Raw genomic sequence first — 19,613 nt, forward strand, 5'->3', positions numbered from 1 at the left:
CATTATTGGGGAGATCCTTACACAGATCGCTGAACCCAAAAAGCAGACAAGGAAGGCACCATGAAGATGAATTTTCTCATTTTATTAAAGGAATCTAGACTCTGTGGCTTTCTAGCATTAAAATCTGTAATTAGAGGGGCAGCTAGATGGCCAAGTGGATAGAACACCAGCCCTGAAGTCAGGAAGACCCTAAACACTTAACACTTCCTAGCAGTGTGACCCTGGGCAAGTCACAACCCCAACTGCCTCAGCAAAAAAAAGAGGGGAAAACCTATAATTAGCATCCCAAGTATACCAGTAAAGGAAATTAAGGCTCAGATGCCACAAGAGCCCAAAAGTCACAAAGCTGGTGTTTGTCAGAACTTGAATCCAAGGCTTTGAGATCCAAAGACAATAGGAGGTCCTGGGAACCCCAAGTGACCCAGGGCAAAGATAATGCAGGACTGGGGAGGCACCAAAGATCAAAGTACTGCCGTGAGAACTGAGAGGTGCAGGAGAGAAAGAGAAGAGCGATCAAGCTTGAAGGGCATTCAGTGCCTCAGGAAATAGGGAGGAGGTATTAGGGAAAGGACTTCCGCTTCAGAGCCCAAGATAAGCCCTACCCCACAGCAAAGGTCTCCACCTAGCGCAAGCCTAGGGCATGACTCACCAGAGAAACTAAGGGAGGTTGGGGAAGCTCTAATCCATCTACCATTCAATGGCAGAAGTGGCTCAGAATCTGGAATCCTCGTTCTACAGAGGAAAAAACCAATTCAGAAAGAAGGAAACCGACTGGCCCAGTGTCACAAAATTAATGCTAAGGTTTCTGACTCCCAATCCACTACATCAGGGGCTGGCTCTGTTTAGGATGAGTGTCCCTGAAGTTCTGTGACATGACAGTGAGGAGGGAGCACTCTAGAGCCTCATTGGTCCATGCAGCCCCCACCCCTACCTCCCCTCAGTTCCCCCCCTTTCCCTCTCCCCCTCACACACACCAGATGTAAATCACATGCTTAGTCACTATCAATGTTCTGAAAGTTCTTCAAAAACTACAAAAGTAAAAAAAATAATAAAAATAAATTAAAAAATAAAAAAATTTTTTTAAACAACTACAAAAGTAAAAAAAAATAAATAAATAAATTAAAAAATAAAAAAAATTTTTTTAAACAACTACAAAAGTAAAATAAATAAATGAATGAAAATTTTAAAAATTTAAAAAAGAACTACAAAAGTAGGAACTAATTGGAAACAGAAGTAGATCTCATCAAAAAAAAAAAAAAAAAAAAAAGAGTCAGCAAATTGTAGACCAATCAGCTTCAAAGGCTTCAATTCTTGGCCAGCTCTTAAGATGATGGATTGCTAAAGGGATGCCCAGTAAACACTTAGAAAATGAAGCAGGGTTTCAAGACCAGATCTCCCTAAAATCAGCTTCTTTTTTTTCTAGACAGCCAAATCAGGAGAAAGCTGCAAATTCAGCAAAATGACCGGGCTTTTCCTACAGATGGAAAGATCCTAACAGCTTGGCAGAGAGGAACACATGGAAGCATGATTTCCAAAGAGGCACAAAAAAGGTGAAACTCCAGCTTCAAAAGCAGACTCCCAGGAAGTGTTGGGGGCTCAGCGGCAGGCCGGCCCTTCCCCCTTTTAGCATGTCACCAAAGACAAAAGCAAAGGGAGCAGGCTCACCAGATTTGCAAATGACCCAAAGCAGGGAGAAATAGCAAACAGGAAGAAGGCTGAGCCAAAATGATTGGGACTGGCTGGAGCACTAGGTCAAATCAAGTAAGAAGCATGACTTTGCAGCAGATGAGAAAACCAATCCTAAAACCTGGGGCGAGATTAGGGGGAACTAAGATCTGAGACTTCGGAGCTGCCCGATCCTCTGGTCTCTGGCCTCTAAGGACATCACCTGGAGGATTATCCTACATTCTGGTGGGGGGTGTTTTAGGAAGATCACTGGGAGGCTGGAAAACCTTCAAAGGAGGGCAAGACGGATGCAGGGGAGACGAGTCTCAGAACTGAATCCACAAGATGAATGGGGAGCGTCTACACTAGTTTACTGTGTATTCTACTTAATTATCTCCTGTGTTTTATGCAGTGAGGAGTGCCTAGTGGTCAGCGACTTTTTGGGTCTGGTATTCCACAAGAGGCACTAACTAAATCCTAACTGATCGATGCAGTGATTACTCCTGCCTCACAGGAGAGAGGTGGTGGACACTTAATGAATGAGACTCTTGACACATCTCCAGACTTAGAGTCATCGATTTCAAGTAGACGTCATATCATCCTCATTTAACTGAGACACTGGCTCACTGATAGTAAGATCAGCCAGACCCTCTAGCCACTGGCTTCCAGCACAGAGTTCTGTGGGGTGGGAGGAGTCTTTGGGATTGTGGGAGAGGAGAGGGGAAAATTTAACACCGAAAAGAAGAAACCAGAATCATAACTAATCAAAATCACGGATCTGCCCGGTGGCCAGTGAAACCCTCCAACACAATTATACATTTGTAATTATACATTTGCTGTTTTACTGTGAAATCCCCTACCCATTATATTGTTATTGTCCCCTGAGCTGGTAGTGTATTCTCCCACCAGACTGGAAGCACCATGAGGGCAGGGCCCCAGTCCTGTCTAGACTCCATCTCCCCCAGAGACCAGCACGATGTTCTGCACACAGCAGGGACTTCCTAAATGTTTATATAAACAGGACTTCTCTCCTGGCGTTTCTCCGGCCATTCTTCCCAAGCTCAAATCTGGCCTCAGAGCCTTACGTGCCATGTAACCCTGAATAAGCCATGTAATCCATTTGCCTCAGTTTCCTCGTCTGTAAAATGAGCAAACCACTCCAGTATCTCTGCCAAGAAAATCTCTCATGGGATCGCAGTCAGACCACACTGGAAAAATGGCTTAGCGCCGACACTAGATGATGCCGTCTTATCTAAACGTTGCATCTCTTCAGTTGGACCCCACTGTCTCAGCCGGCTCTGGGCTGCAGCCAAGGCTAGACCCCGCCCTCTCAAGCCAGCCTTACCTGGAAGTGAAAGATGCCAGCATAGCCTTCCTGAAAACTCTGCCCATGAGGCACCACCCGGTGCAGGATGGTGTCGTTCAGGGTGATGGAGGCGATGGCTGCCAGGAGCCAGCAGTCCCCTGCAAGGGGCACCAAGCATCAGAGAGAGCCCTGCTCTTCCCACATGGCTCCCAGGAGAGCAGATAGGGAGCAAGCAAGACTAGACAGTGCCATTATATCCCCGAGCCAGAGAAAACTGCCACAGAGCTCCTTGGTTTCCCTCCCAACATCCCCACAGCTTACGGAAAAGACCCAGGAATCCGGGCAAACCAGCTTTGAAGATGATAATCAGAGCTTGTCCTTACTTGCAAGAGGGAGGGGCTAGATACTGGGGGCGGGGGAGAAGAGGGATGTATGTGTGAGAAAGAAAGAGAGTGTGTGTGAGTGTGTGTGTGTGTGGAAAGACAGATGAAGGAGCAAGAGAGACAGAGAGAGAGAGAGAATGACCTAGCCAGAAGGAACAAGCACACTGCCAGGCTTACCCAGAGCTCCCTGACAAATGTCTGTTCGGGTGGCCCCATCCACAATAAACCGAGGGTTTGGTAAAAGTTCCTACAACAGAAACGAGACAACTAAGGGGTCTTGGATTCCCTGTCATGTTCTCCTCCTTTCAGTCCTGCTCCTCTCCCCGCCCCCGACCCTGGGCATCCAGCCCCCTGCATTTTGTTCCCATCCCAGACCTTGTTCCTGCACCTCCCTTAGAGCCTCCCTTAACAGCTCCGTTTCCATTAGGGTCCAGGGGAACGTCCCCGAGGGCCCCACTCACCGTGGGCCTTTTCCATTTAATGCCATAGGTTTTGGAGGATTTGGGTCCCAGGTCCTTGAAGCCCAGGGAATGGGCACTAGCGGGGAAAGTATCATCCTCAAAAAGGACCCCAGACTGCAGGCACTGGGACCGTAGCTTCTCGTAATCCTGGCCCAGGTACTTGATGGAGTTTTCATGGAGGCCCAGTCCTAGGTCCTTTGCTCTCTGTTTTTGCACTTGGGCAGACACCCCCGTGCAGTACACAGGGACGATGACCTCTTCTGTCATCTGGAGAGGCAAGGGAGGGACGAGAGTCCAGGCCTGGCTCCCCTCTCAGAGGTCGGAAGTTCTACTCCTCCCCGGCCCTATTCTGCTTTCAAAACCCCACCAGACCCTCAAGCCCCTTGTCTGCTGTTTCCCACTCCCGACCAGCTGAGAAGGTGCCGTCTTCTCAGAACTCATGAATCCCAGCAGCTCACTTCCTCTCCGTCATCAAAATGCTCACTCAGAACCAAGGGTGCTTCACATTTCCAGCCCCGGCCCCTCCTCAGAACCCAGGAGTCCTAGTCTCCAGCTCACCTCCCCAACTTCAAGATCTACAAGCCTTGGAGAATCCTGACCCCTCAAACCCCAGCTTCCTCACATCTCCCCCATCCCAAGGTGTCCAGCTCCTCACTCCAACCCAGAGGTCCTGCTTTCCTTTCACCCCGGCCCCATCAGAGGCTCTAGTACTGGAAGAGAATTAGAGATTGGCTAATCCAAGCCCTGGACTTCCCAGAAGAAACAGTCCCTGGACAAGGACTTTCCTGATGTCGCACGGGTAGGAGGAGAACAATCCAGATGGTCTGCACTGCCCCCTCCCTGCTCGGTACCAGTTTCTAACTTAGTACCCCAACCTCCCATCCTCAAGCAGGGTAACTTTAGGGAACAAACCTGATTTCACCCTGAATCCTGGGGTCCTCGAGATCCCCAAGCCCTCCCGCTCCAAAGCCCGGTATCTGGACTCCCAGAATTCCTCAGCCACTTCTCCAAATCCATCCCTAAGATAGTCAAGCTCTCCTCCAGAGTCTAGAACCCCACTAGCAACCCCAAGTCTGTCCCCTCTCAGAACTGGTGCCTGGAAGGAGGATCTGGCCCATGAGACACCTCTCTCCCTAGCCACCATTCGCTGAAGCCCAGGGTCCTGTCCCAACCTCAGGTCCCCTCCCCTATCTACCAGTCCCTTCCTTTACCTACCAGTCCCCTCCCAGCCTAGTTTTATACCTAAACAAGAGCCTCTAAGGTGAGTGCAATTCCCTTAAATCACACAGGGAGAAAAATAGCTCCCAAAGAGGGTGTGACCTGTCCAATGTCACACAAGAAACAGAGCGGGGAAAGGATTTGAACCTGGATCTTCTGCTTCACATATTCCCTGGGATTTTTTTCCCTCCCATTCTTCCAGAACCCAGGAGTCTTAGGCCTCTTAACCGTGACTTGAGCTAAGATAGGCTGGGTGGGGGTGTACTAGACAAGGCAGGAATTGTGGGAGTGGGGGGAGAATGAAACTTCCCCGGAGGCCCCGTTTCCAATTCCTCACTCGGGGAGGTGCCTGCAGACACCACTGGCCCCTTTCCCTTTGGGGCTGGCACAGAATCCTCCAGTCTGAGACTTGGCCCTAAGGCTGGGCACCCTAGGACTCCTGGCTCCTACAACTAGGATCTGGACCACACCCAGGCTCTCTCCTCTGCTCAGGGAGCACCCACCCCCCAAGAAGGGGAGGCCCTAACCAGCTGCACTGACTACCCCCCAACTGGGAATCTGGGGATACCTGGGTCCCAAAGCCATTCCGAGCCCTAAACGGTGCCCTGGGGCACCTGTCCCGGGAACTGCCCCTCCCCCTGCACCGGACTCCGGGGTTAGGGAAGCCGGGGGCCCCTTACCTCGGCCTGGGTCTAACCGGTGCCGGTCAGTCCGTCCGTCGGGGCGTCGGGCCGGCTTCCCTGGCCACCGCGGGGGTCTCAGCGCGCGGGCGCCCGGGCTCGCTCTCTAGTAGGGCCCAACCAGGAAGAATCTGGTCCCCGCCCTGCCTTCCTGCCCCAGAGCTGGGGCCAGGTCCCCTCCCACTCCCCGCCTCCTGCCCAGCACACACAGATTTTGGCCGGCCTCTTATCTCTCCCCAACTTTCTGTCCCGTTCTCCCTGCCTCCCCCGCAAGTCTCTGGCCCCTCCCCCGCAAGGTCTCCAGCCCCTCCCCAGGCCCAAGGCCAGCTGAGAGGGAGCAGAAAACCGCTAGGGGGAAAGGGGAGAAGCTGAGGCTGCGGGGAGAGACAATGCTGGGGGTGAAGGGCATTGCCAGCTGCCCAGGAGGGGGGTGGGGAGGGGGGTGGGGAGGGAGGTGCGGTATTTTTAACCAGGGGGCAGCTTGGGTTACAGGGCTGGGCAGGCACCGCCCTGCTGCGGCAACCCCCCCCCCCCATCCCGACCCAGGCCAGAGGAGGGCTCCCCCCTCCATCCCTCACCCCCTCGGCCAGGCTGGACGCCCCGCCCACCCCGCCCGGAGGAGGAGGAGGAGGCCCCTCCACACCCCGCGCCCCCGCCCCTCCCTTGGCCGGGTTGGGACGCCCCCCCAGAGTTCCTCTCGCTTGTCCAGCTGCCCTCCGCCGGCCGGCGGCGGAGCGGCGCTGAGATTGCATTACCTTGAGTAGTTGTGGCTGCTGCAGCACCAACAGGAACAGCAGCTGCAGGTCCCTGGGTGGGGAAAGAGGGGGAGGGGCTCGGAGCCCTGTTCCTCCCCTACAAGGCGGCCCCTTCTCCCCCTTCTCGGGGGATGGGTCCCCCCTCCACCCCGCAACCCGGCTCTGCAGGGCCTCGGATACCTCCGAGGGCTGAGCGCCCCCTCTGCAGGACAGCGGGAGATCGGACAGCGACAACTCCGCTCCACCCCCCATTTCCCAGGGGGAGATCGTGGGGGGCTGCTTCCCAGGCGACCACCCCCCAGGAGCTCACTTTTTACTACGGGAAACCGCGCAGACAACAGGAAGTTGTCCTAGAAGGTCTCTGAGATCTCTCCCAGCTGGGAGTGACCCTGAGCAAAGCACTTACCCTCCCTGGGCCTCAGTTTTCCCATCTGAAAAATGTGAACATTGGATCCCTGATGATCCTTCCGGCTCTAGACCAAGGATCTACTATGCACATATATAGGTAGATAGAATCTTTTCTAAAGCAGCTATGTGCAAGACAAAGTGGGGCTGAACAACAGACAAAATGAAAAATAGGCCTTTAGTTGCGAGCACCTACTTCTCCCGGCATACAGCCCAGGGCCTGGAGTCAGGAAGACTCATTGCTCCCAGTTCAAATTTGACCTCAGACACTGTATGACCCTGGGCAAGTCACTTCACCCTGCCTGCCTCAGTTTCCTTATCTGTCAAGTGAGCTGGAGAAGGAAATGGCAAACTCCAGTATCTCTGCCAAGAATACCCCAAATGGGGTCACAAAGAGTCAGCCATAAGAAGATTTGAGAAAGATTAAAGGAATCAGAGCAGGCAATGAGGAAACCAATCAGTCTTTGCTGATGATATCATGGTATACTTGGAGAACCCCAGAGATTCTACTAAAAAGCAATTAGAAATAGTTAACAACTTTAGCAAAGTTGCAGGATACAAAATAAACCCACAAAAGTCATCAGCATTCTTATATAGCACTAACAAAACTAATTCCATTTAAAGTAACTACTGATAGTATAAAATATTTAGGAATCTATCTGCCAAGGGAAAGTCAGAAACTTTATGAGCAAAACTACAAAACACTTTCCACACAAATTGAGTCTGATCTAACCAACTGGAAAAATATTAAATGCTCTTGGATTGGCCGAGCAAATATAATAAAGATGACAATATTACCCAAACTAATCTATTTATTTAGCGCTATACCAATCAGACTCCCCGAAAACTATTTTGATGACCTAGAAAAAAAAACAACAAAGTTCATATGGAAAAACAAAAGGTCAAGAATTTCAAGGGAATTAATGAAAAAAAAAAAATCAAATGAAGGCAGCCTAGTTGTACCAGATCTAAAATTATATTATAAGGCAGCGGTTACTAAAACCATCTGGTATTGGCTAATAGACTAGTTGATCAATGGAATAGGTTAGGTTCAAAGGACAAAACCGCCAATAACTTTAATAATCTAGTGTTTGACAAACCAGAAGACCCCAGCTTTTGGGATAAGAACTTACTATTTGACAAAAATTGCTGGGAAAATTGGAAACTAGTATGGCAGAAACTAGACATTGACTCACACAACACCATACACCAAGATAAAGTCAAAATGGGTTCATGACCAAGGCATAAAGAATGAGATTATAAATAAATTGGAAGAGCATAGGATAGTTTCCCTCTCAGACCTGTGGAAGAGGAAGGAATTTATGACCAAAGAACTAGAGATCATTGTTGATCACAAAATGGAAAATTTTGATTACATCAAATTGAAAAGTTTTTGTACAAACAAAACTAATGCAGACAAAATTAGAAGGGAAACAAACTGAGAAAACATTTTTATAGTCAAAGGTTCTGATAAAGGCCTCATTTCCAAAATATATAGAGAATCGACTCTAATTTATAAGAAATCAAGCCATTCTCCAATTGATAAATGGTCAAGGGATATGAACAGACAATTCTCAGACAAAGAAATTGAAACTATTTCTAGCCATATGAAAAGATGCTCCAAGTCATTATTAATCAGAGAAATGCAAATTAAGACAACTCTAAGATACCACTACACACCTGTCAGATTGGCCAGAATGACAGGGAAAGAAAACGCAGAATGTTGGAGGGGATGTGGGAAAAAAGGGACACTGATACATTGTTGGTGGAATTGTGAACACCTCCAGCCATTCTGGAGAGCTATTTGGAACTATGCCCAAAAAGTTATCAAACTGTGCATCCCCTTTGATCCAGCAGTGCTACTACTGGACTTATATCCCAAAGAGATTTTAAAGAAGGGAAAGGGACCTGTATGTGCACAAATGTTTGTGGCAGGTCTCTTTGTAGTGGCCAGAAACTGGACACTGAGTGGATGCCCATCAATTAGAGAACGGCTGAATAAATTGTGGCATATGAATGTTATGGAATATTATCGTTCAGTAAGAAATGACCAGCAGGAGGATTTCAGAAAGGCCTGCAGAGACTTACATGAACTGATGCTGAGGAAAATGAGCAGGACCAGGACATCATTATATACTTCTACAACAATACTATATAATGACCAATTCTGATGGATGTGGCCCTCTTCAGCAAAGAGATGAAAGAAATCAGTTCCAATAGAGCAGGAGTGAACTGAATCAGCTACACCCAGGAAAAGAACTCTGGGAAATGAGTGTGAAGCACTACATAGAATCCCAAACCCTCTACTTTTGTCCACCTGCATTTTTGATCTTCTTCACAGGCTAATTGTACACTATTTCAGAATCTGATTCTTTTTGTACAGCAAAATAACTGTTAGGAGATATATGCTTTACCATACTTAACATGTATTAGTCAATCTGCCATCAGGGGGAAAGGAGGGGAAAAATTGGAACAAAATGTCTGGTAATTGTCAATGCTGCAAAATTACCCATGCATATATTTTGTAAATAAAAAGCTATTCAAAAAAAAAAAAAAAAAAAAGAGTCAGCCATATCAACAACATATGAGCCTGGGCAAGTCACTTCTTGGATACTATGTAGCCTAAAGACTTTTAAGAAGCAAAAGAGAGGAAGGTAAAAACCTGTGCAAAGAGATGAAATATAGAATGTGGCAGGAAAAGCAATGAGGCCCTTGTGTGAAAAAGGCATGGAAGGGAATAATGCACAAGAAGTCTGGAAACCTGCTTGCCTCGGTTTCCTTATCTGTCAAGAGAGCTGGAGAAGAAAATGGCAAACTCCAGTATCTCTTCCAAGAACACCCCAAATGGGGTCACAAAGAGTCAGCCATAACAAAATCCCAAACGAATTGTTGGGACAACAATTCTATATACAAACAACTCTCATCTATTATTATTCTAAAATAAAATTTTAGGGATATCTTGTTTTTTACAGTGTTTCTCACAGCATCCTTCCCATTCCCATCTCTCGAGGAACCATCGCATGTATCAAATAACATTTTTTAAATGAGGAAGATATTTAAAAATTAAGAAAACTGATCAACAAATTGAAAATACATACAGTGCACCACCTCCACAAAAGAGCATGATGGAAGTATCTTCTCCTTTCTCTGGGAGCATACTGGTTCTTTGTAAGCCTCCATCATCCTCATCCAATGCCATCACTATCACCACTGTCACCATCACCGCCAACACCATCATCATCATCACCATCAAACAGACATGTTCAGAGAGGGCTCAGACAGTCTCTTAAAAACCCCAGCTGAGGGGAACCTACCTGTTTTCCAGGCCAGTCCATTCCACCTTTGCCTCTGGAGGCATCTGATAGAATATAAGCTCCTTGCAGGTAAGGACAGTTTTGATTTTGTCTCATAACTAATTTTTAGAAGTTTCCTTAATATCAAACTCCTTAACAACACCCCACAGCACAGAGATCCCAGGTTTATCCTTTGGTAGATAGCACAAGTTACAACCCCTTTTCCCTACAATACCCTTTCAAATGGTTGGAAATATGAGTTGCCATTTCCAAGCAAGACTTCAGGCAGGTCAAACATCCCCATTTGCAATCATTGATCCCTGTGTTCAATTGAAAGCACTTATTAAGTGCCTGCTGTGTACCAGGCACAGTCCTGAAGACCCTTGATATTGTGATTATCCTGGTCATCCCCAGTTTTCCAAGTCCTTCATGATAGCATACTGCCTGGGGGATGAGGCGAGGGGAACATATGGTCCAATATATTGGAGGTTCCCATCTGAAAAACGTGAACATTGGATCTCTGATGACCAGGAAGGCTCCAATATATTGGAGGAGAGGGAGTCAACAATTGGGTAGGGGAAACAGGAAAGGGAAGAGATAGAGCTTAGATACTTTGTAGCCTAAAGACTCTAAGAAGCAAAAGAGAAAAGATAAAAACCTGTACAAAGTCACGGAGATGAAATAGAGAACGTGGCAGGAAAAGCAATGAGGCCCTTGTGTCAGAACTGAAAAAGGTATAAAGGGAACAATGCTCAAGAAGTCTGGAAAGACTTAATGGAGCCAGGTTACAAAGGGCTCTCCATGCCCGGGGAGTTAGTATTTGATCCCAAAGATAATCAGGATGAATTGGACTTTATGAATCAGGACAATTGCCTTAAGACAATGGAACAGAGATAGAAGAAACTTGAGATTGGGAGTCCAAAGGTCTAGCAGGTGAGATGTGAGGAGTTTGGGTAGAGTGACAGGTCACATACAAGATGTAATGAAGATGGGGGATAAGCTTTGGCCAGTATGAGGTGGATATGGGGGTGAGGGAAGAAGAGAAAAGAGGGAGGATGTTCTATATGTGACGTAACCAGTGACTGGGAAGATGGTGGTTCCTTGCACAGTAATAAGGAAGTTTGGAAGAGGGAAGGATTTTGGGAAAAGAGGAAGATAATATTTTGTTGTTGAATTTCCTCTGGGCGTCCAGCTTCAAGAGTCCAAAATGCAATTCATGAGGCCAGACCAGAGCGTAAGAGAAAGGGTAGAAGGCAGTAGATTGGAGTGAGGGCGATTTGGGTCCAGAAGGCACCTCAATCATCGAAGGGGAGGGGAAGGTGATAAGGACCTGGACATGAGAGTAAAGAGAAGGGGTTGCACACAAGATATGTTGTAAAAAGTAGAAGTATGGGGATAGTTAGCCTGCACAATGGATGAGCATCAACCCGGAAGTCAGGAGGAGCCAAGTTTAAATTCCTGCCTCAGACACAAATACTTAGTAGGTGTGTGACTCTGGACAAGTCACTTAACCCAAATTGCTCTACCAAAAAACAAAACAAAAAAGTAGAAGTGTCAAGATTTCGCAACTACTGGAATGTTTGGGTCAAGTGTGAGTGGAGAGTCCAGGATGACAATAAATTTGTGAGCCTCAGGGGCTGAGGAGGGAGTAGCCTCCTCAATAATAATTGGAAGGCAGGATAGGGTTTGAGGCAAAATGATTATGGAATGCCGTTTAGGAAGTGTTGTGTTTAAGAGGTCTAAAAACATCCAGTCTTGCCTGAAAGAAAATAAAATGCAGGTGATTAAGGCAGCCCAGTCAGGATTGAGAAAAGGCTTTGGGATTTGGCAATTAGGAAATCTTTGGTAACTACATAAAGGGCAATTTCAGTTAAAAGAAGAACTCAAGCCAGACTGCAGAATTTAGAAGAGAATAAGAAAGGAAGTGGAGGCAGGGAGGTCAGACAGCTTTCTCAAGGAGTTTAGTGGTGGGAGGGATCAGGTGAAGAATGGGTGAAGAATGTTTATTTTTTAAATGCTCTATGTTTGAAGACAAAAGCTAAGGAACCAAGAGATAGAGAGCATTGAAGATTAGGGAGAAACTAGGTGTGAGCAAGGGATGAATATGCTGGAGAGGTTGGGAGGGGATGTAATAAGGGCTTAAGGCTCTGTCAAGGAACAGGGCAACTTCTTCATTGGCAGCCAGGATGAAGGAGGTAGTGGGGGAAACTGTTAAAATGAAATTTATAAAAAGGGAGAAAGGGGGTACACATGCACCATGAAGGGTAGAGCACCCTCCAAAAATCTATAAAGAGATAAGGTAGGGAGATGGGTAGAGGGGGAAGAAAACAAGGGAGGGATCCATGGGTGGGGGAGGTCAAATTATAGCAAGGCAAATTTAGAAGCAGAATTAAGGCAGAATAGTTAGCCAGGACAGGAAAGATGAGACATGCACAAATCCTGCAAGGATCAGGAGTAGAATTTATTAGGGGGGGGGGGGGGGGGGGGGGGGAAAGAAAGGGTGGTTTTTGGGTGGGGGGGGGGGGGGGGAGGGGAGTACAAACAATGGTTATTTGTTATTATTGAGTAGTTTCAGTTGTACCGATTCCATGACCCCATTTGGGGTTTTCTTGGCAAAGATACTGGGATAGAATTTATTAGGAAAAAAAAAAAAAAAAGTATGTCTAATATCAATGATTATTAACCAAAGTCAAACTTTTAAAAATTCAATCTAGAGGGAAATCTATACTATGTTAGCCATACTAATATTGTTTACATATGGGTAAACGCATGTGTATATATATGTAGGTATATGTTGTTCTATGTGTGTGTATATACAGATATGTGTGTTCAGGTCTGTGGGTGGGTGTGAATGTGCATGTACATGTATGTGGGGGGACAGGGATGTTATGCATACATTTATATATAAATATATCTATACTTTAGCCTTTTAGTTGGAGGTAGGGGACTGAGGGGAGTTTTTAAAGGAATAAAGTTTTTTTCCAGCAGGGAACAAAAGAACAAACTACAAGGAAGCAAATAAAAGATGGACACTCGTGAATAAAATTTCTTCTATTATTATATTTCCTTTCCTGAGCTGGTAATTTATTGTTTTGTTTTGTTTGACTCCTCCCTGATGCTCTGATGGACATATGATAATGTTCTGGTTTTTGTTTCATTTTGTTTTCCTTTTCTGTCTTTTTTGTTTGTTCTTTAAATGAACAGAAAAGAACAAACAAAAAAGTGAAAATTAAAAGAGAAAAGGGAGCTTTCCTCAGGTTGCCCCAGTTTTGAGACCTTAATTTAGAAAGGTCTCCCACTGCATGCTGGGTCATATGGCTCAACTTGTCATTGTCTTGTCATTAAATTTTGACAATTCTGGAGAAGAATGAGGCCGAGGACTTTGCAGCTCTGCCTCACTTAAATTCAGTTCGTAAACAAGTCAAGACATGGCGTTGGTGATGTCATTGGTCCTTTTGGAGAACAAAAAACTGACTGGTATCAGGGGAGTACGAGCCAAAATTCTCAGCAGATTGGGAATGGGGGAAGTTTGAGGAAAGCTGGGAACTTTTGGAGCAGCTGCAGTAGAGAAAAGAATAGCAAATCTATTGGAAAAGAATAGAATGCTTGCTTGGTGGCAGTTAAAGATTAAGAGCCACTTAAGATTAGACATTTGCTTTCTTCCCAGTTCCATTCACCAACACAAGATGGAGGAAGAGTCCAGAGCTGGAGATCTGGCCAACTGTGATCAGTCCTAGGATAACAGGGCAATGGTTATTTGTCATTGTTGAGTAGTTTCAGTCAAACCCGACTGTGACCCTGGTTGGGGTTTTCTTGGCAAAGATTCTGGAGTGTTTGCCATTTCCTTCTCTGGTTTATTTTACAGAAGAGGAAACTGAGGCAGAGTTAAGGGACTTTCCCCGGGGGGAATCACTCAGCTAATGTCCGAGGCTACATTTGAATTCAAGATGAGTTTTCCTGACTCAAGGTCAGGTTTTCTATCCACTGCACCACCCTATCGGGCTGACCCTAGCAACAGATCTGGGATAAAAAATAGTGGAGAACGGAATTGTTCACTAAGTCTTGAAACAGAAAAAAAAAGAGAACAGTGTGTGAAGGGCAGGGTTCACTGAAGATGAAGAACAGGGCCAAACATAGGAAAAGATGGGAACTGTCAGCTTGTGATAAGGAGGTAACACAGGAGGAGGTGGAATGCTTATGAACGATGGGGACACAAAATCTTGGGGTACCCCAGGGGACAGCTGGAAGTCGTAGCAATGAAGGAACTGGAAAGTCAGGGTACCCGAGGGGAGCAACATGATGCAATTTCTTTTTTAGTTTAAAATAAAGGTCATCTTGGCAGGAGATGGGGAGAAGAGCCTGGCCAGTGAGCCAGCCCTAACCTCCCCGAGGAGAGCGGATGCCCTGGGAGGTGGCAGATAAGGGTGCGGCGTCTGCATCGGCTGATAATCTGGGCCAGTGCGAACCTCACAGGAGGAAAGGGCGATTAGAGAAGAGCAACAGAAGCTGACCATGGGGAACAAAGAACATCGACTTCCCCGCCATGATCAGGGCAAGGGTCTGGAGGGCTTGGAGGGCCTGGAGGAGTCAGGGAGAAAGGGAAAGAGGAAAGAAGTTTGAAGTTTGGTCACCACTGGGCAGGCATTCCAGAGGGTACAATGGAAGGAGGTTGGACAGATCTGAAGGGGGAGGGGAGAGGGTGGATAGGGACAGAAGGGAGGGAGCAATGGGGGTGGGGAGCCCGGGAGGGGAACGTGCTCACCCAAACCGGGAGGGAGCTCACCCGGGCAGGATGGCCTCACGGCAGGCAGGCAGCAAGAGAAGCGAGAGCCTGGCCTTCTGCAGGGTAGGCCACGGAAGAGGTTTGGCCCCCGGAGGGCAGAAGCCTGCTGCTGGAGCAGGTCCCCGGGCAGAGGGCAGGCGGGCACGGGTCCGAGTGGATCTGGCCATTCAAACAGGCAAGAGGCCAACCTGGCCAGGCTTAGGGATATCTGGGGCCTCAGCGGCCATCAAGTCCAACCCCTTCGATTACAGATGAGGAAACTGAGGCTGAAAGCTTGTGACTTGCTCAGGATCACAGAGCTTGCACATGATGTCCGAGGTACGATTTGAACTCGGGTCTTGCTAAGTTCAGGCCCAGTCCTGGACCCCCTCTGCCACCTCAAGGCCCATCTCTCCAACTCGTCTATCAGGATAAACCCAGACACTGTCCGGAGACTCGCCCAAGAGGCCCCCTCCGGCCTCTCCCAACTGCCACTCACCTTGGCTCTGCCGCCTTCCTCCCCTCCCCCACCTGCAGCCTGGAAGGCCCGGGCTCTGGTCCCACCCCTCCCCCCTCCATTCCTCCTGCTCCCACCGCTGGGCACCGGGTTCCCTGTGGGTCCGGGGACCTGCGCTCCCCCACCTCCGGGACTGCACCTTTCTGGCCATTTCCCCACCTACCAAGTGAGGGCCTGGACTAGGCGGCCCCTCTCTTCCATCCTAAAAATCCAGTTTTCACCAATTGGAGAACTCAAGGGAGTCCCCAAAAGCCCAGTGGACAACATGTGGGCACCATTAGGCCCAGTCTACAGCTTCTCCCTCCCCAAGGCCTCCTGGTTTAGACCTCTAGGGCCCAGAGAAAAAACTAAGCAATCTCCGCCCCCCCCCAATGGGGCAGGCCATCAACTGCTGTCCCCCTCCCACTCCCCACCCTTCAGGGTCTCTCAGGCTAAAAGCATAAAGCTCAGTTATCAGAGGGAAAACCCAAATAGACTACAAGTGAGACCACGTTACAGGGAGGATGGGAACTCTAACTGGCACACCACCTTTCGGAGTGACATTTCCAGAACAGGCTGGGGGGCTGACAACCACCTGTCCTGTAAGGAGGCCCAGAGTACCGAGTGTCATTCAGAGAAAAGGATGCTCAAGTCACAGGGCCTGGGTTCGAATCTCTGCCACTTACTGTCTTGTAGGATTGGGCCTCCGTTTCTTCCACCTTAGAGGAGGGAAGGGGTTGAGATGGACGCCTTCCCAGAGTCATCTCTGGAGTAACCCAGGGGCAGGAAGAGGCCAGAATGCCAGCTGAGGGCTTCCTGTATTGGGTAATGTGTCTTACAACCAAGTGCTAAACAAGCTTCCTGGCCTCATATCTGGTGCCCTGTGGCTCCGCCCCTCTCCAGCAGGGAACCATAAGACTGTCTCCCACCGCCTCTGAATGTCCCCCCAAGAGTCAAATGAAAGCCTAAACAATGTCTCTTCTCCAATTTATTAAAGAAGGAACCAAGACCATCGTGGTGTCAATCAAGAGAGTTATCCAGCAGGGAGGGAGCTGGAAAAGGGAGGGAGGGAGGGAGGGAAGGGAAGGCAGCAGCAATGCCAGCCTGACGCCAGGGAGGGCAGTCAGCCCACTCGGGGCAGCTGCGGAGAGGGGCCGGAAGGCTGGTTCCACCTGCTCTTTATCCTACTGACTGCCAGGAAGCAGAGGAGACCGCGGTAGCCAGCTCTGGCATGACTGTGGGGAGAAAAGGAGAAAGTCAGAAGGTGCCCCCCAAACCAGGGAGGGATAGCTCACCCAAAGAATAGCCTCTGGTCACTCTCCCTTACTGCTCTAAATTCAATCAACGCAACTAGGTGTCAGGCACCGGATAAACATGGGAAAGACATAGCTCCTTCGGTCCCCGGGAACATACAGTCAGTCCCCTGGGAAAAACCCTACCCATTTCCACAACACAGAGGAGGAAAGGAGATTCCAATCAGAACCAGCCTCCAGGTACCAGGGCTTCTACAAAGCCAAGGAGAGCTGGCCTTGCAAAGGCACAGACCTCCTCAGTGAAGAAAAGAAACTATATTTGGGCAAATGGGCCAGCGCCTAGTGCAGGAGGCAATGTTCTGTACACAGATCGCAGGAGCCGAAGTGGAGCAGGTTTTGGTTCTGGGACTGCATCCCAGAGACCCCAGAGACCCACGCTCATGCTCCCTCATTTTCTCTTTCAAGCAATTATCCTTGTTCCCAAGATACTCCTATCCTCTCATGAAAAAAGCCAAGCACTGCACCCCCTCCCTCCTCCACACTCACTCTGCAAAGTGTAGGTTCCAGGTTCCAGCTGCAGCCTCGGTGGGAGAATGAGGAAAAAGTTCCTGGGCCAAGGGGCCAAGGAAAAGTGTGAAAGGGACTGAGTGGGAGGAAGCTGTTTGGGGGGCTGCTGCTGGGGGGACCGCTGTTTCAGGGAGTTCTGTTTGGGGGAAGGCCGTTCCGGAGGAAATGGAGAATGGTCCCACTGGACCCAGCAGCCACAAACGGAGCAGCCCAGTGGAGAGAGATCGGAGACGTGGGACATGACCGTGGCACTGTTCTGATCTCGCTGGGGGGAACCTCGACGAGCCCCCCCGTGGTGGGCAGCCCGTTCCCTGGTCCAGGCCCAGTGGGATGGTTCCTTTGCCATGACCTGAAAGGAAACAAGATTACTAGCGCAAGCCTTTGGGGGACAGGAAGGGGAAGCTGTTCTCATTCAGCCCTGAAGAAGAGACCATCTAGAAGTCAGAGAACCCGGATTCTCTATTGCCCAAGTCCCTTCCCCTGCCTATACCTCAGTTTCCCCAGGTAACAAACGGAGTTGGACCAGAGTTCCGACACCCCCAGGTCCTACGCTCCGCAGCCCATCGGTCCCTACCTCCTCACAGCAGTGCCGGCTCACGACCGCCCGGTAACCCATCCGTGCCCACAGCTGGTCCCTCTGACGGAGGAAGCTGGGCACGAGCTTCCGCCAGCCCCGGCCCAGAGCCCAGGGCAGAATCTCATACTTGGGGTCCTCTCTGTCTTCCTCCATGTCATTAGCTAGAAACCTGTGGCACCCAGGGGGCCCAGAGGGTCAGAGAAGGAGAGCGACACAAGCGTGAATTCACCAATGTCTGAAGCCGGCCTCCCTCCACCTTCACACTCGCAACCCCTCCCTTACTCACAGGGCTAAGAAGAGGTTGCTGTGGGTATATTCGCTGAGCTGCAGGCCAGCTCTTTGGAAATAAATCAGGGTCATTGCCAGGAGATACTGCACAGAGACACAAACCGGAGGCCCAGCCTCTTCAGCTCCTCCCTGAGGCGGAGGACAATTCTGGCCTGAGGGGGCGCCATCCCTGGGGATGCTCCATGGGGAGGGGGCTGCTGGGGGGGGAGCTGCTCCATCCCTGGGGCTGCTCCAAGCCTTCACCCTAAGCTGACCCAGCCCCAGTCCTGCCCTTAGTTCCCAGTGCGCCCCTCCCTTCATTTTTCCCTTTCTGGGGGGGAGGGGGGAGGGGAACAGCTTCCTCTCCCCCATTCCTGCTGCAGGGCATGTGCAGGTGTGACTACGCTCCCTCCAGGAAGTCTCCTGCGGCCTTGGCTGGGCCAGGTAAGTGTTAAAGGCCACCCCTGTGGCCTCAGCCCGATATTGGACCATGCTTAATGACCTCGGGAGCCGGGAGCCTCAGCTCCCTCTCAGCCTGCCCGAGTTAAGTGGGAACCAAGGCGGGAGAGGAGGGGGTGAGAGCAGTGGCAGGTGTAGCCGCTCACTCCGGGAGGACCCGAGCCCAGCAAGGAGCGCTGCCCCAGCCCAGCTGCAGCCCCAAGCCCAAAATGCGCGCACCTTATCGGAGATTTGGAAGCACAGATCGGTAGCAAAGAATTGCTGCAGGTAGCTGTCCTCTGGGAAGGGGGAAGGGAAAGAAAGGGAGTCAGCTCCCCCCACACGCTGGACACATCCCCCCCCCCCCAAGCCAGGCACATCCCCCACACACACACACATGCCGGGCACTTCTCAGCCCCTTCCCTGGGGGGATAAGAGGGAGCCGAACTCAGGGTAAAGATGGGAGGGGCTGTGCCCGGGGCCCTCTGAGGCAGTGACTCCATGGGGGGCCTCCTAGGGACCCCCAGGCCAGCCCAAGGGGCGCCTGCCCGACCCCTGGTCTCACCGAGAAGGTTAAGGAAGGCCTGCACCTCCTGCTGCTGGCGGAAGGCGGGGTGCCCGGAGCCGGCCCACACTGCCGGCTTCACCCAGCTGGTGAGCACAGGAAGGGCAGCGGCAGGGTCCAGACCTCGGTTCATCAGGTTTATCATCGACGAGAGGGAGAGAAGGAAATAAGGGGACAGGACCTGTCGGGGGCAGAACCCGGCCTCAGGGAGGAGGAGGCAGGACGTGGCCTCAGCCTTTCCACTGGTCTAGAGGGACCAGGCAGGTGGTGAAGCAGCTGGGGGGGGGGGGGGAAGGCCTGCCCTGGGGGGGGGGCTACAGATCCCCCTCTCCCGCAACCCCACCCCCAGAACCAGCAGAGAAAGCTTGCTGGGTGCCCCCCACAAACCCATCCTTTCCGGCCTCAGCAGCTGGGGTGGGGGCTAAGGACAGACCCTCACTGCCCCCCTTACACTCCAGGGGGGAGAGAAGCTAGCTCACCTGAACAAGGTAATTACCCACAGCTTATCCCTTCCCCACCCCC

The 19,613-nt window shown here is 49.9% G+C and overlaps 2 protein-coding genes across 6 annotated transcripts in view; both read right to left on the reverse strand.

The window, feature by feature from the left end:
- The window catches only part of CAPN1 (calpain 1), a 34,792-nt gene extending 18,531 nt beyond the window's left edge, over positions 1-16,261 (reverse strand). Inside the window, exons 1-6 of one of the 4 annotated variants that reach the window (XM_012552867.3) lie at positions 16,111-16,199; positions 6,469-6,520; positions 5,714-5,819; positions 3,816-4,082; positions 3,532-3,601; positions 3,011-3,129 (exon numbers count right to left, since the gene is read on the reverse strand). In XM_012552867.3, coding sequence (XP_012408321.1) covers positions 3,011-3,129; positions 3,532-3,601; positions 3,816-4,082 — 456 coding nt within the window. In that variant the 5' untranslated portion in view covers positions 5,714-5,819; positions 6,469-6,520; positions 16,111-16,199. Of the gene's footprint in view, positions 1-3,010; positions 3,130-3,531; positions 3,602-3,815; positions 4,083-5,713; positions 5,948-6,468; positions 6,521-6,874; positions 6,970-16,110 lie in introns of those variants that run through there. The other 3 variants (XM_031943796.1, XM_003774173.4, XM_031943795.1) reach the window with 3 other exon arrangements.
- Positions 16,262-16,308: 47 nt separating this feature from the next.
- Positions 16,309-19,613, reverse strand: SPDYC (speedy/RINGO cell cycle regulator family member C). 2 transcript variants are annotated; one of them, XM_031943797.1, is made up of 7 exons: positions 19,571-19,613; positions 19,092-19,272; positions 18,767-18,825; positions 18,108-18,238; positions 17,819-17,990; positions 17,224-17,593; positions 16,309-16,659 (listed from the first exon to the last, which is right to left on the reverse strand). In XM_031943797.1, exons 2-7 carry the CDS (start codon positions 19,234-19,236, stop codon positions 16,604-16,606), a joined length of 933 nt encoding a protein of 310 aa, XP_031799657.1. In that variant the 5' UTR covers positions 19,237-19,272; positions 19,571-19,613; the 3' UTR covers positions 16,309-16,603. The 2 variants fall into 2 exon arrangements, with proteins under 2 accessions (XP_031799657.1, XP_031799658.1); XM_031943798.1 differs by having other exon boundaries at positions 16,310-16,659; positions 18,108-18,193.

This window comes from Sarcophilus harrisii, chromosome 6 (genome assembly GCF_902635505.1).
Source record: "Sarcophilus harrisii chromosome 6, mSarHar1.11, whole genome shotgun sequence".
Taxonomy (NCBI): domain Eukaryota; kingdom Metazoa; phylum Chordata; class Mammalia; order Dasyuromorphia; family Dasyuridae; genus Sarcophilus; species Sarcophilus harrisii.